General features: G+C 40.7%; 1 protein-coding gene across 1 annotated transcript; it reads left to right on the forward strand.

Moving 5' to 3' along the window:
- Positions 1-5,550: 5,550 nt before the first annotated feature.
- On the forward strand, positions 5,551-8,954 carry barx1 (BARX homeobox 1). The gene is made up of 4 exons (XM_029692723.1): positions 5,551-5,856; positions 7,339-7,630; positions 7,924-8,008; positions 8,265-8,954. Exons 1-4 carry the CDS (start codon positions 5,649-5,651, stop codon positions 8,430-8,432), a joined length of 753 nt encoding a protein of 250 aa, XP_029548583.1. The 5' UTR covers positions 5,551-5,648; the 3' UTR covers positions 8,433-8,954.
- The last annotated feature ends 5,285 nt before the right edge of the window (positions 8,955-14,239 follow it).

The following is a 14,239-nucleotide window of genomic DNA, read 5'->3' on the forward strand; positions in this document are numbered from 1 at the left end:
GAACAGAACTTTAAAACAAACTTGTAAATAGTAGGGTATCTCGTCAATTAAACTGACAATAATTATTTCCATTACAATAAATACTTTTCTATAATTGAATTATCAATAGACAATACATGTCACATTCCGTAATATCAGGACATAACATAACATACAAAATAAAATAATTTGAAAAATATAACCAATACCAAAATGGAACAGGCAGGCCTAATTCATATCAAAGAAAATAAAATGCATTTGCCACATGCACCGAATACAACAGGTGTAGACTTGGAATGCAGTGAAATGCTTACTTACTAGTCCTTTCCCAACAATGCAAAATTAAAAAGTAAGAAATTTGCTTATAAAAAAAGGACATAGTAAGACACTAAAATAGCAATAACAAAGGCCATTGTCGAGATTTTCATACCCCTTGATTTTGTTCTTACAGTCTGAATTGAAAATTAATTAAATTATATATATATTTTCTCACCTATCTACACATAATACCCCAAAATGACTATGTGAAAACATGTTTTTAAAAATGTTTACAAGTTTATTAAAAATGGAAATACAGAAATATTACATTTACATAATTGTTCACACCCCTGAGTCAATACTTTGTAGAAGCACCTTTGGCAGCGACTACAGCTGAGAGTCTTTCTGGGTAAGTCTCTAAGAGCTGTGAGTCATTCTGGGTAATTCTCTCAGAACATTCCACACCTCGATTGTGCAACATTTGCTCATTATTCTTTTCAAAATTCTTCATGCTCTGTCAAATTGGTTGTTGATCATTGCTAGGCAACCATTTCACGGTCTTGCCATAGATTTTTAAGTAGATTTAAGTCAAATGTGTAACTCAGCCACTCAGGAACATTCCCTGTCTTCTTGGTAAACAACTCCAGTGTAGATTTGGCTTTATGTTATTGTCCTGCTGAAAGGTGAGTTAATCTCCCAGTGTCTGGTGTAAAGCAGACTGAACCTGGTTTTCCTCTGGGATTTTGCCTGTGCTTAGCTCCATCCCATGTATTTTTTTATCCTGAAAAACTCCCTTGTCCTTAACGAATACAAGCATACCCATAACATGATGCAGCCACCACTATGCTTGAAAATATGGTGAGTGCTACTCGGTAATTTGTTGTATTAGATTTCCCTCAAACATAACACTTTCTATTCAGGACAATAAGTGAATTGCTTTGCCACATTTTTTATGTGTTGCAAACAGTATGCATGTATTGGAATACTTTTATTCTGTACAGGCTACCTTCTTTTCACTCTGTCAATTAGGTTAGTATTGTGGAGTAACGACAATGTTTTGATCCATCCTCAGTTTTCTCCTATAAGAGCCATTAAACTCTGTAACTGTTTTAAAGTCACCATTAGCTTCCTTTCCAACTAAGTTAAGAATGGACGCCTGTATCTTTGTAGTGACTGTGTGTATTGATAAAGGACAACGACCCTAAGCACACAGCCAAGACAACGCAGGAGTGGCTTCGGGACAAGTCTCTGAATGACCTTGAGTGGCCCGATCGAACATCTCTGGAGAGACCTGAAAATAGCTGTGCAGCGACGCTCCCCATCCAACCTGACAGAGCTTGAGAGGATCTGCAGAGAAGAATGGGAAAAACTACCCAAATACAGGTGTACCAAGCTTGTAGCGTCCTACCCAAGAAATGTGATATTTCAGTAAAAAAAAAATGCTATACATTTGCAAACATTTCTAAAAATCTGTTTGTGCTTCATCATTATGGGGTATTGTGTGTAGATTGATGAGGGGGGGGGAAACAATTTAATCAATTTTAGAATAAGGCTGTAACGTTACAAAATGTGAAAAAAGTAAAGAGGTCTGAATACTTACGGAATGCACCGTAAATCACCGCCACTGACCAATGCACATGCCTACTATCGTTAAACCGTAGCTCAGCAACAAAGAGTGGTTTCATAACTTTTGGGGATTACGTCGATTACGTTTAGTGGATGCTACCATGATTACGGATAATCCTTGAATGAATCATGAATAATAACGAGTGAGAAAGTTACAGATGCACAAATATCATATCCCCAAGACATGCTAACCCCCCAGTACTTGTATTGGTGCGAGGTTAGCATATCCTTAGGTCTATGATATTTGTGCATCTGTAACTTTCTCACTCATCATTATTCAAGATTTATTCAGGATTATACGTAATCATGGTAGCATCCACATTAGTGTAGAAAAGTTTTGAAATATATTCGATTCTTATTTACCATAAAAGTGACTCCAAAATTACCACAATACATTATTTATCATGAATTTCTATTGGGCACAAAATAATCTGAAACACAACCAAAACAAACAGCAAATGCATCCAAGTTTGTAGAGTCACAAACTTGATGTAGTCGTTGCCTGCTATGAATATGGCACCAAATACAGCCTTCTGGCTACTTTAATACACATATAAGTGATATTATCCGAATAGTTTTGGTCCCAACAAATGGGGGGATTATGTACAAAAAGTGCTGTAATTTCTAAACGGTTCACCCGATATGGATGAAAACACTTTAACCTCATACTCAAATCCAAAGTGCTGGAGAACAGAGCCAAAACAACAACAAATGGGTCACAGTCCCAATACTTTTGTAGCTCACTGTAAATACAGTACATGTATGTATGTATGTATGTATGTATGTATGTATGTATGTATGTGTGTGTGTGTGTGTGTGTGTGTGTGTGTGTGAGTGAGGGAGGGAGGGAGGGAGGGAGGGAGTGGTAGAGTGAGGGAGTGGTAGAGTGAGGGAGTGGTAGAGTGAGGTAGTGGTAGAGTGAGGGACTGGTAGAGTGAGGTAGTGGTACAGTGAGGTAGTGTTAGAGTGAGGTAGTGGTAGAGTGAGGTAGTGGTACAGTGAGTGAGTGGTAGAGTGAGGTAGTGGTACAGTGAGTGAGTGGTAGAGTGAGGTAGTGGTACAGTGAGGTAGTGGTAGAGTGAGGTAGTGGTAGAGTGAGGTAGTGGTACAGGGAGGGAGTGGTACAGGGAGGGAGTGGTACAGTGAGGTAGTGGTAGAGTGAGGGAGTGGTACAGTGAGGTAGTGGTAGAGTGAGGTAGTGGTACAGGGAGGGAGTGGTAGAGTGAGGGAGTGGTACAGTGAGGGAGTGGTAGAGTGAGGGAGTGGTAGAGTGAGGGAGTGGTACAGTGAGGGAGTGGTAGAGTGAGGGAGTGGTAGAGTGAGGGAGTGGTACAGTGAGGTAGTGGTAGAGTGAGGGAGTGGTAGAGTGAGGGAGTGGTACAGTGAGGGAGTGGTACAGTGAGGTAGTGGTACAGTGAGGTAGTGGTACAGTGAGGGAGTGGTAGAGTGAGGTAGTGGTACAGTGAGGTAGAGGTGAGGGATTCAGTGAGGTAGTGGTAGAGTGAGGTAGTGGTAGAGTGAGGTAGTGCTAGAGTGAGGTAGTGGTACAGTGAGGGAGTGGTAGAGTGAGAGAGTGGTAGAGTGAGGTAGTGGTAGAGTGAGGGAGTGGTAGAGTGAGGTAGTGGTAGAGTGAGGGAGTGGTACAGTGAGGTAGTGGTAGAGTGAGGTAGTGGTAGAGTGAGGGAGTGGTACAGTGAGGTAGTGGTAGAGTGAGGGAGTGGTACAGTGAGGTAGTGGTAGAGTGAGGTAGTGGTACAGTGAGGGAGTGGTAGAGTGAGGTAGTGGTACAGTGAGGGAGTGGTAGAGTGAGGGAGTGGTAGAGTGAGGGAGTGGTACAGTGAGGTAGTGGTAGAGTGAGGTAGTGGTACAGTGAGGTAGTGGTAGAGTGAGGTAGTGGTACAGTGAGGTAGTGGTACAGGGAGGGAGTGGTACAGGGAGGGAGTGGTACAGTGAGGTAGTGGTAGAGTGAGGTAGTGGTACAGTGAGGTAGTGGTAGAGTGAGGGAGTGGTAGAGTGAGGGAGTGGTACAGTGAGGTAGTGGTAGAGTGAGGTAGTGGTACAGTGAGGGAGTGGTACAGTGAGGTAGTGGTAGAGTGAGGTAGTGGTACAGTGAGGTAGTGGTAGAGTGAGGTAGTGGTACAGTGAGGGAGTGGTAGAGTGAGGTAGTGGTACAGTGAGGTAGTGGTAGAGTGAGGGAGTGGTAGAGTGAGGGAGTGGTACAGTGAGGGAGTGGTACAGTGAGGTAGTGGTACAGTGAGGTAGTGGTACAGTGAGGGAGTGGTAGAGTGAGGTAGTGGTACAGTGAGGTAGAGGTGAGGGATTCAGTGTGGTAGTGGTAGAGTGAGGTAGTGGTAGAGTGAGGTAGTGCTAGAGTGAGGTAGTGGTACAGTGAGGGAGTGGTAGAGTGAGAGAGTGGTAGAGTGAGGTAGTGGTAGAGTGAGGGAGTGGTAGAGTGAGGTAGTGGTAGAGTGAGGGAGTGGTAGAGTGAGGTAGTGGTACAGTGAGGTAGTGGTAGAGTGAGGGACTGGTAGAGTGAGGTAGTGGTAGAGTGAGGGAGTGGTAGAGTGAGGTAGTGGTACAGTGAGGTAGTGGTAGAGTGAGGTAGTGCTAGAGTGAGGTAGTGGTACAGTGAGGGAGTGGTAGAGTGAGGTAGTGGTAGAGTGAGGGAGTGGTAGAGTGAGAGAGTGGTAGAGTGAGGTAGTGGTACAGTGAGGTAGTGGTAGAGTGAGGTAGTGGTACAGTGAGGTAGAGGTGAGGGATTCAGTGAGGTAGAGTGAGGGATTCATCTTATTGAAGCAAACAAAGAGATTGAAGATCCTCTGGCCATCAGTGCATATTGCTACACAATTTGCCATGACCTGATTTGTGGATGTATTTGGGTGCATGACTGAATTGCATGTCTATAAATAGTTCCCCAAATATATTTGATCAAAATGTTTACTTTCTACAACAACAAAAAAATTGTAACATTCATTGTAAATGCATTTCAACGACGTATATAAGCCATGGGCCCTTCAAATGGACGAGCATTCCTTTCCTTCAACATTGTGCACAATAAATCCCTCTATCTATCTCTATCTATCTCTCTCTTTCTTCCTCAGAGTAGGGAGGTAGACTAATTTGGCCTAAACAAATTTCGTAATTTGTTTAAAGAATTATTTTAGCATGCAAATTCATGTTAATAGATGTTTCTTCCTCTGGGTCTGAGAGACAGGCTGGTCTGAAGAGAGGAGGGGCATAGAGAGCGTACTCTTATAAACCTTCAGCAGCATATCGTTCCTCAATCCATAAACACGGTGATGCTCGTCTAGCGTTGGAAACAGGGGTACGCTTCATTAGGCTACTCGATATTGGCCGGAAATTAAACGTGTTGATGAAACGTTTTGGACGTTTGGTTCCATACTGAATTCGAAAGCAAAATTGGGATTCAGCAGCAAAGAAAAGGTTGAAGAAGTTTACATTTAAGACGATTACAAGAAGAGGAAGCAACTCGGATTCAACAACAGCACAGGACTGACAGTTTTTTTTATTTCAGTATCCACTTCAGGATGTTAGTTATTAACTTCCTTCATCAGAGTGTCTTCTTCTCTCCCCGTGTTCTAGAATAAGGAAGGACGTATCGTTAATGTCTCTGTCTCTACCGTAGAGAGAGAGAGAGAGAGAGAGAGAGAGAGAGAGAGAGAGAGAGAGAGAGAGAGAGAGAGAGAGAGAGAGACTAAACCCAAGGAGGAAGAAACAGTGAAGCTTTTATTACGCTCCGTCTTTCCCTCGTGTTGAACTGAATCATGCAGCATCCCTTGGACTTGGGGGCTCACTATTACCCCCCGGAGGTTCACCCCGACCACCGCTCCCACTCACACCGCTACCGGAGCTTTATGATCGAAGAGATTCTCACCGATCACCCGGACCACAAGGTGTCTACCCCGGCAGGGGAGCTGCTCAAGTTCGGAGTACAAGCTCTGCTCTCGGCTCGGCCATACCACAACCACCTGGGTAAACTGCGATGCTTTTGGTACTTGCTTGTTTTAACAGGGAGATGTAGCCAACTTAACTATGTATTCAACATGACTCAAATTATTATATTGTATTTTATATTCGTTTTTGTTAGTCTTCTCTTGGGAGACTGCTTTATGGTTTTCAACTCAAAACAACTCGTTCTGTCAGAAACCTAATTGTCCTAAATGGCGAGCGTAAAACATTGATTTAATACATATTTGCATATGATTTACATTCGTTTCCTCGGTATTATTTTCTTATACAAAGTGCACAATCAAGATTATTTAAAAAACAAAACAAATGTATTTAGAAAGCCAGGCAATAGGGCAGGCCGACCAACGGTTCCTTTGACTCTTCCCAAAATAATTCATCGACAAAAGTGCGTTGCAGTGCGTGCCATAACTTAATATTCAACATACTGTTTTAGGGGGAAAAACAAGATTCCAATTCCATTGGACTTTTAACAAGGTTTCTATATATTGTCATATAAACTGTAGTCTATCGAAATGTATAGAGAAGTTTGACTGATTTGTGAATATTTCCACTCATGGAGCTAATGGTCACACTGGGTCACTAAACTTCAGAAAGGACAATGCGGGCCTTCTTATTCTTCACGTAGCCAGGTGTCTACAGAGTACTGGACTCATGTCTCTGTACAATTACCATAGTATTATCCTTTTGTTAAAGCTGTTTACATTGATTGGCCATACGATTTGTAAAACGAGGCCTTGTTTATCGAATACCACTAAGTTTTGCATATCAGCAGTCATGGGCCATATGAATTTGGCTCAGGGAAATTGTATTGGTGGGGGGGGGGGGGGAAAAACAGATATATTCAAACATTTCATGAAGTATATGCATAATAAGTTTTCTTATCAATATTTTAACCAAGTTATTACATTTCTACATTTCCTGACATTGACTGAATTTAGCATTTCATTATTATTAATTCCACTATAATTAACTATTATAAGCATGATAATAATCAAATAATTACAATTACATTCAACAATTAAATAATTATTATTTGTAGTAGGCTTATGTCTCGTCTAATAGACCTAATTAAAAAAAACGATAATACATATGTACTACTACTATTATTATACTACTACTACTACTATTATACTACTACTACTATTATACTATTATACTACTACTACTATTATACTATTATACTACTACTACTATTATACTACTACTACTATTATACTACTACTACTACTACTACTACTATTATACTACTACTTAAATACTATCATAATAACTCATAAAATAATAATTGTTCTTAGAATTATAGAATAAAATGTTACTGTATTTATTTTTAACCTATATTTTACTAGAAAACATGTTATCATCACGTAGAACCAATTAAGAAAATAGCCAAGTGTGTAGCCTATAGGCGTTGTTAAATGTATTATTTTCGTGTAGGGGTTTAATGGGGGATAATCCCATTTATACGTGAAATTGTTTGATTTACAGTTTTGAAGGCAGACCAATCGGGTATCCTGAAGTTCCCGATGTCGCCACTCTCCTGCTCACTGGGATCACCGTTAGGCTCCGCTCTCCTATCCGGGGCTCCGGGACTCCACGGCGGCTCAGCTTCCCACCACCTCCCGCTGGACCTCCACCTCCGGAGCAAACTGGAGCACGGCGGAGACGGCAACGGCAAGACCAAGAAAGGCCGGCGGAGCAGGACGGTCTTCACCGAGCTACAGCTAATGGGCTTGGAGAAAAGATTTGAGAAACAGAAGTACCTTTCAACACCAGACAGGTATTTAAATTAATTAAACCATTCAATTAACCGTATTTATCCCCAGGGGGGCTATTATTGCTGTGGGTAAATGTGACTCGCTAATTAGTCCGACAACACGACACAATAACATAGACCTACAATCAGTCATATCTCTCTATAAGACTGATGACACGAATGCAAGATATTGACACCAATGTAATATCTCTCTTATTAACATGTTAGATATTGACTCAAATGCTTTTTAGTTCAAGATGTGAAATTGGATTGAAATGAAAGAAAATCTCTTTATTCGCCACTTTGTCCCCATACAGAATAGATCTGGCTGAATCTCTGGATCTGAGTCAACTACAAGTCAAAACCTGGTACCAGAACAGACGAATGAAATGGAAGAAAATAGTAAGTTCGTATTTCCTATTATGAACAATGAAAATGAAATGTATGCATTCACTACTGTACGTCGCTCTGGATAAGAGCGTCTGCTAAATGACGTAAATGTAATGTAAATGTAATATGACAAGGAGGCGAGTGATTTTGATAAATAATGATATTAGTTTACTTGTCCATTAACTTGATTTTAATGGTAGGCCTAAACAGTTTAATTGTAGATTATTTTTTGGGTCGTTTTAAAACGTGAATTGTTTCTACTGTACAGGTCCTACAAGGAGGAGGATTGGAGTCTCCAACCAAACCAAAAGGCCGTCCTAAGAAGAATTCCATCCCGTCGAGCGAGCAGCTTTCGGAGCAGGAGAGGTCTGGAGACGTCGACCGTCTGTCGGACGGTTCCACCTCGTCACATTCAGACACTAACCAAGAGGAATAATAACGTTGGTGCTTCGACTAACTGACAACTCTCTGAAGACGTTCACCAGACGTTCATACGGCCTCTGGGATGCGTAATGGTGGTCGACGGTTGAATCGAAGTGCCTTGCTCTTGACTTCGATATTTTTTGGCACTTACATAGAGAGACTGATGTTGGCCTCCCGTAGGAGAGGCGGAACTTTATTTTTTATTACTAGTATCGTTCTCCAGACACTTCCTCCTTGGGACGAGGTTACTTTTTTTTGTATGCTATTGTCACATCTTCTTTCGTAATCAATGTGTTGTCAATACCTATGCTTCCATCCGCGTCACGCCGAGCTAGCCGTTATGGAGCGGTCGCGGAGGGAGGCAGGGACGCGCAGCGAGCAGTAGGTGCACTCTTTCATTGCCTCCATTCAAATGACCCACTTTACACATACTTCTTCTGTTCTTGCCTTTGTTTTGCATATTTACATGTTTTATTAGGCTATGTTTTTATTATAAGGACATTGTTGGATGTAATTAAATATTTTTTCACTTACACTTAATCGTTCTTTTATTTTTTTTTATATTGGAAAGGAAATTAGACCAAATTTGCTATTTCCTGCAATCACATGAGAATGTTGATGTTGTTGGCAGCTGGGAGGTAATTTTACCCCCAAAGCATTTCCATTCACCTACACGTATAGTTTCTATTCCAGCGCTGTGATGTAAATCGTTTACTTGTAACATTTTATCAGTGCTACAATTTCTTGGTAGGTAGTCCTAAAATTACGCACAATTCTGCGCTGGGTTGAGCTGAACGAAAACGAAATATGACGACCAAAACGTTCAATAATATTACTTTACGGTAATTTGACACAGGTATAGTCTAACGCCATACATCAGAGGCAGCTGCTCGCTTCTTCAATGTGAAGACTCGGGAACTGCGACAGTAGGACTAAAGGCAAATCCCAATAGTCTAACAATTAGTGCCGCCACTCCAAATGCAAATGATACTGTCCTGTTGCAAATATCGCAGACATAACTATCTAATCACACCTGTTTAATTAAGGAAACAAATAACCCTTCTGGTTAAATTACATCTCAACTAAATGTTGGCCGTTAGACTCGGAGTGCATTGTAATTCTCTTTCAACAATGGTGTTACCAACACACGTTTAAATGGGAACAGTGCAGGGTATGCGTAAAGAGAACGCTCTACAACATTTGTATCTTTTCCCTACAACCGAATAGTATCTTCTCTCTCTCGTATTCCCAAATGGGCCCGATTCAGACTTAGGAAATGTATGCCTTTCCTACCCATTTCTCAGTAGTTGGTATTCAGACATACCTTATGAAGGTGTGTAATTGGCTTTGCAGGCGTGGTTCTCTTGCTCACACTGAATACATTTAATTCAACCGCTGAAAACCCTGCCACTTGCTGGCCTATATATTTTCTTGTGGAATTTTTATTCAATAGGGTTTTCAGGACATTTATGAAAATCTATCCCTTTAAATTTGGTGTTCCTTTACTTTGAATTTTCTCTACAGACTCACTAGAACATATGGAGAGAATGGTTCAGGATATTAGCGATCAATGAACCGGGTTGTAGATTTAAATATACCCTGATCTTAAATATGATGAGGGGGTTAGGAAAGTATTTATGAATAATAATAAAAACTAGTTTGGAGATCCTTAATGCAAGAAATATATTGATGAATCAAAAAATACCACGGTTTGATTAATCCTAAAAGTTGACATATTTAAAAGTTCCATCCATGAAATATTGGAAGGTGAGATAAGTCTACAATAGGGGTTGACCAGTAGTCCTGTTACATCTACCCTGATAATCCTCACTGGTCATGGAACTGTGATGCCAATAGTGCAGTCTTTGGGAACCGTGCTCCAGGTTTTAACTGCTGCATATGGTCTGCTGTACCATAACGATTCAAATAGGCCACATGTACCAAATTATTGCACAAGTTGTAATATGTTATAGCCTAATATGATCCACTATTGAATTATTGTCGCCAGCGATTTATAAGGTACAATCGATCAAAAATATTTGTCATTTATATTTACAATTCCCTTCTCCAAACAGATTACTCATTTACCTAGCTCTTATCAATAAATGTTATCAAGTTGTAAATTACAGTGCGTGGAGAATGGTGTTATTTACAGTGCATGGAGAATGGTGTTATTTACAGTGCATGGAGAATGGTGTTATTTACAGTGCGTGGAGAATGGTGTTATTTACAGTGCATGAAGAATGGTGTTATTTACAGTGCGTGGAGAATGGTGTTATTTACAGTGCATGGAGAATGGTGTTATTTACAGTGCGTGGAGAATGGTGTTATTTACAGTGCATGAAGAATGGTGTTATTTACTGTGCGTGGAGAATGGTGTTATTTACAGTGCATGGAGAATGGTGTTATTTACAGTGCATGGAGAATGGTGGTATTTACAGTGCATGGAGAATGGTGTTATCTACAGCGCATGGAATATGGTGTTATTTACAGTGCGTGGAGAATGGTGTTATTTACAGTGCATGGAGAATGGTGTTATCTACAGCGCATGGAATATGGTGTTATTTACATGGGTAAAAAATTTATTAGATGCTTTTCCCACTTGGAACCCACAGGTTGCTCAACCTTATTCATGTTTCTCCTCGCATGTAAAGGTGGTGGAATTATGAGGTAGTTAAATCAAGGTAAGAATACGCCGTGTCTGTAGACACACCTCCGCCACACCTTCATTTATTCAAGCTCCACCCCCAAACGAATAGCGGGTGAATACCATGCTATTCTCATGCTTAAAATATTCAGAATATCCGTAGAATGAAAAGTGCGTAAAAGGGGAATTATGTTCTACTTATGCACGCCTAACTAGGGTCGGCGTCACCCCCCCCCCCCCCCAATAACAATAATAATCAATGTGCCTCAGCAGAGATCCAGGGTTCCGGGGCAGGTTCCTGTCCAGGTTCCTGACCAGGTTTCTGACCAGGTTTCTAACCAGGTTCCTGACCAGGTTTCTAACCAGGTTCCTGTCCAGGTTCCTGACCAGGTTTCTAACCAGGTTCCTGACCAGGTTTCTAACCAGGTTCCTGTCCAGGTTCCTGACCAGGTTTCTGACCAGGTTCCTGACCAGGTTTCTGTCCAGGTTTCTGACCAGGTTTCTGACCAGGTTTCTGTCCAGGTTCCTGACCAGGTTTCTGACCAGGTTTCTGACCAGGTTTCTAACCAGGTTTCTAACCAGGTTTCTGACCTGGTTCCTGACCAGGTTTCTGACCAGGTTTCTGACCAGGTTCCTGACCAGGTTCCTGACCAGGTTTCTGACCAGGTTTCTGACCAGGTTTCTAACCAGGTTTCTAACCAGGTTTCTGACCAGGTTTCTAGCCAGGTTTCTGACCAGGTTCCTGACCAGGTTTCTAACCAGGTTCCTGACCAGGTTTCTGACCAGGTTTCTGACCAGGTTCCTGACCAGGTTTCTGACCATACGTCTACACAGTAAGTCTAGTCTCCTACTCCTATCGTCCATTGTAGATAAGGTCAGTTCCACATTTTGGCCCTTTGTTCGGGTCCCGCAACCAAACAAGTACGTCCCGAATTTTATCAACAAATTCAAACGCCACTATTTTACAAAGAAAAAGTTGTTTTGTCTCTTTCAGTCAGACATTATAACCTGTAGCTGTTCAAATCAAATCAAATCATATTGTATTTGTCACATACACATGGTTAGCAGATGTTAATGCGAGTGTAGCGAAATGCTTGTGCTTCTAATTCCAACCGTGCAGTAATATCTAACAAGTAATCTAACAATTCCACAGCAACTACCTAATACACACAAGTGTAAAGGAATGAATAAGAACATGTACATATAAATATATGGATGAGCGATGGCCGAGTGGCATAGGCAAGATGCAATAGATGGTATAAAATACAGTATATACATGTGATATGAGTAATGTAAGATATGTAAACATTATTAAAGTAGCATTATTTAGCATGGCATTGTATAAAGTGACAAGTGATCCATTTATTAAAGTGGCCAGTGATTTGGACTCAGTGTTGGCAGCAGCCTCTCTGAATTAGTGATGGCTGTTTAGCAGTCTGATGGCCTTGAGATAGAAGCTGTTTTTCAGTCTCTCGGTCCCAGCTTTTGCAGTAGAGGGGAAGAGGCAAAGCTAGAGGTTTCACTCTCTCCAACATCTGTCCAAAATAAGCCCAATGCGTTTCTATCGGCTTATTTTGGATCTAACCTTCTCGCTTGCCTTCATGCCTTTGGGACAAAGACTCCCATAGTTATGGCGGAGACATGAGCATCTCGTCATATCCATATCTCTGTTTGCAGTCACGTTGCCCGTTTGACCAGATATATATATATATACATATCATAATGATGTGTTACTGGTGACGTTAAACATTTCTCCAATCATTGTTGAGATCTGATATTCTGTGCAGCGGAAGGCGAGGCTTTATAGGCCAATGTAATATCGATCACATATGAAATCCTTTCGGTCTAAATTCCAACTAAAGTTGGAGGACAATTAACTACTTACAAAAAAAGCATGTTTCTGACGAAAAGCTCTGAAAGTAAGTAAATAGCGGGATTAGACAGAATAAGGTGACTAGACTGAAAGGATAGAAGCTGATTTCGTCAACTTTGTGGTGCTCTCCATGCTCGTTAGTGCCCATTCAACATATTTGCTGCTTCTTCACTCAATTCGGTATTTAAAGTCTCCCTTCCTGTTTCCTTGGCCAAGTATTCCTAGTTTAATATATATATATAAAACAGTCACACATTTGGTATCTCGTTTCTGCATGACCACATTTTGCGCGAGTTAAAGAAGTATAGGGAAGCTTCAACGATCTCCATCCGTGCAGCGGGAGGTTTTACTTGTCCCAAATGTCCGTCGAAATCATCCCTTTGTCCTGCATTTTGGTTATTTTAAATGTGGTCACCCTAATTGTAGCTGTAACAATCTTTGACAAGAAAGGACTGTCTGATGCATTCGTTTGTATAGAAGTATGGGATTAATACTCACAATTAAACCTAAACAGTTTGCAAATTTAACAATATAGTGAAAATAAAGATGATTTAGTTTACACCGTATCCACATACCAGATTCCAACAGGCTCTGAAAGATGATCAAACACGATGTAACAGTGAGCATCAACTCTTTAGCATCTAACAAATATCACGGTAGCAATTTCGATGTTTTTAGTCACAGTGACATTATTGACATTTCCCCTCCTTTCAAAGTGATATATATTTATAGGCCTGCAAACAGTATAACCTCAGCCTAGAGCTTGGTGACGCTCTTCAAATAAAGCAGTTAAGTTGAACCACATCACAGGACGATGGCTTTTTAAATGTTCCCATTTCAGGACAAAGTGTTTAGCAATAAAGTTGGTTGCGGGAGATCTTCAATTTTCATTAAACCCTCCAGCTCTGCGAGGGGAGTGTTTACACTGCCTGGTAAATATGTGGTAACGCAAGAATAGTTTCAGAGATTCGAAGTTATTTATTCTTACATAAATATTTACAGAAGTCTTCACATCAAAGGATTTGACTTAAATGAACTTCTGTTGATTTGAATATAGGCTAATTAGTGTAGATCCCAAGGCAACGGACGGATTGGTTAAATAACCTTGGTCGTCATTTCTTCATAATTGTCATTCTCCAGAATCACTGGGTTGAAAAACTCTCAATGATGTTTATTGTCTTACTTGAGGAGTATTGTTTTTACATCTTCCTATAACACGTCCCCTCTGTCGCCATTAACCTGGGTTTTGACTAAATGGAACAGAAGTGACTTTTTCGTAGCAGGTTAGGAGAATTAACGT

This window comes from Salmo trutta, chromosome 16, assembly GCF_901001165.1.
Source record: "Salmo trutta chromosome 16, fSalTru1.1, whole genome shotgun sequence".
Classification (NCBI taxonomy): Eukaryota; Metazoa; Chordata; class Actinopteri; order Salmoniformes; family Salmonidae; genus Salmo; species Salmo trutta.

What these genes read in the sequence shown, in the direction of transcription:
- barx1 (XM_029692723.1), top strand. Translation starts at nt 5,649, where the DNA reads ATGCAGCATCCCTTGGACTTGGGGGCTCACTATTACCCCCCGGAGGTT. An exon ending in GCCATACCACAACCACCTGG is followed by an intron (nt 5,857 to 7,338) that starts GTAAACTGCGAT and finishes TTTGATTTACAG; the next exon opens with TTTTGAAGGCAGACCAATCG. An exon ending in TACCTTTCAACACCAGACAG is followed by an intron (nt 7,631 to 7,923) that starts GTATTTAAATTA and finishes GTCCCCATACAG; the next exon opens with AATAGATCTGGCTGAATCTC.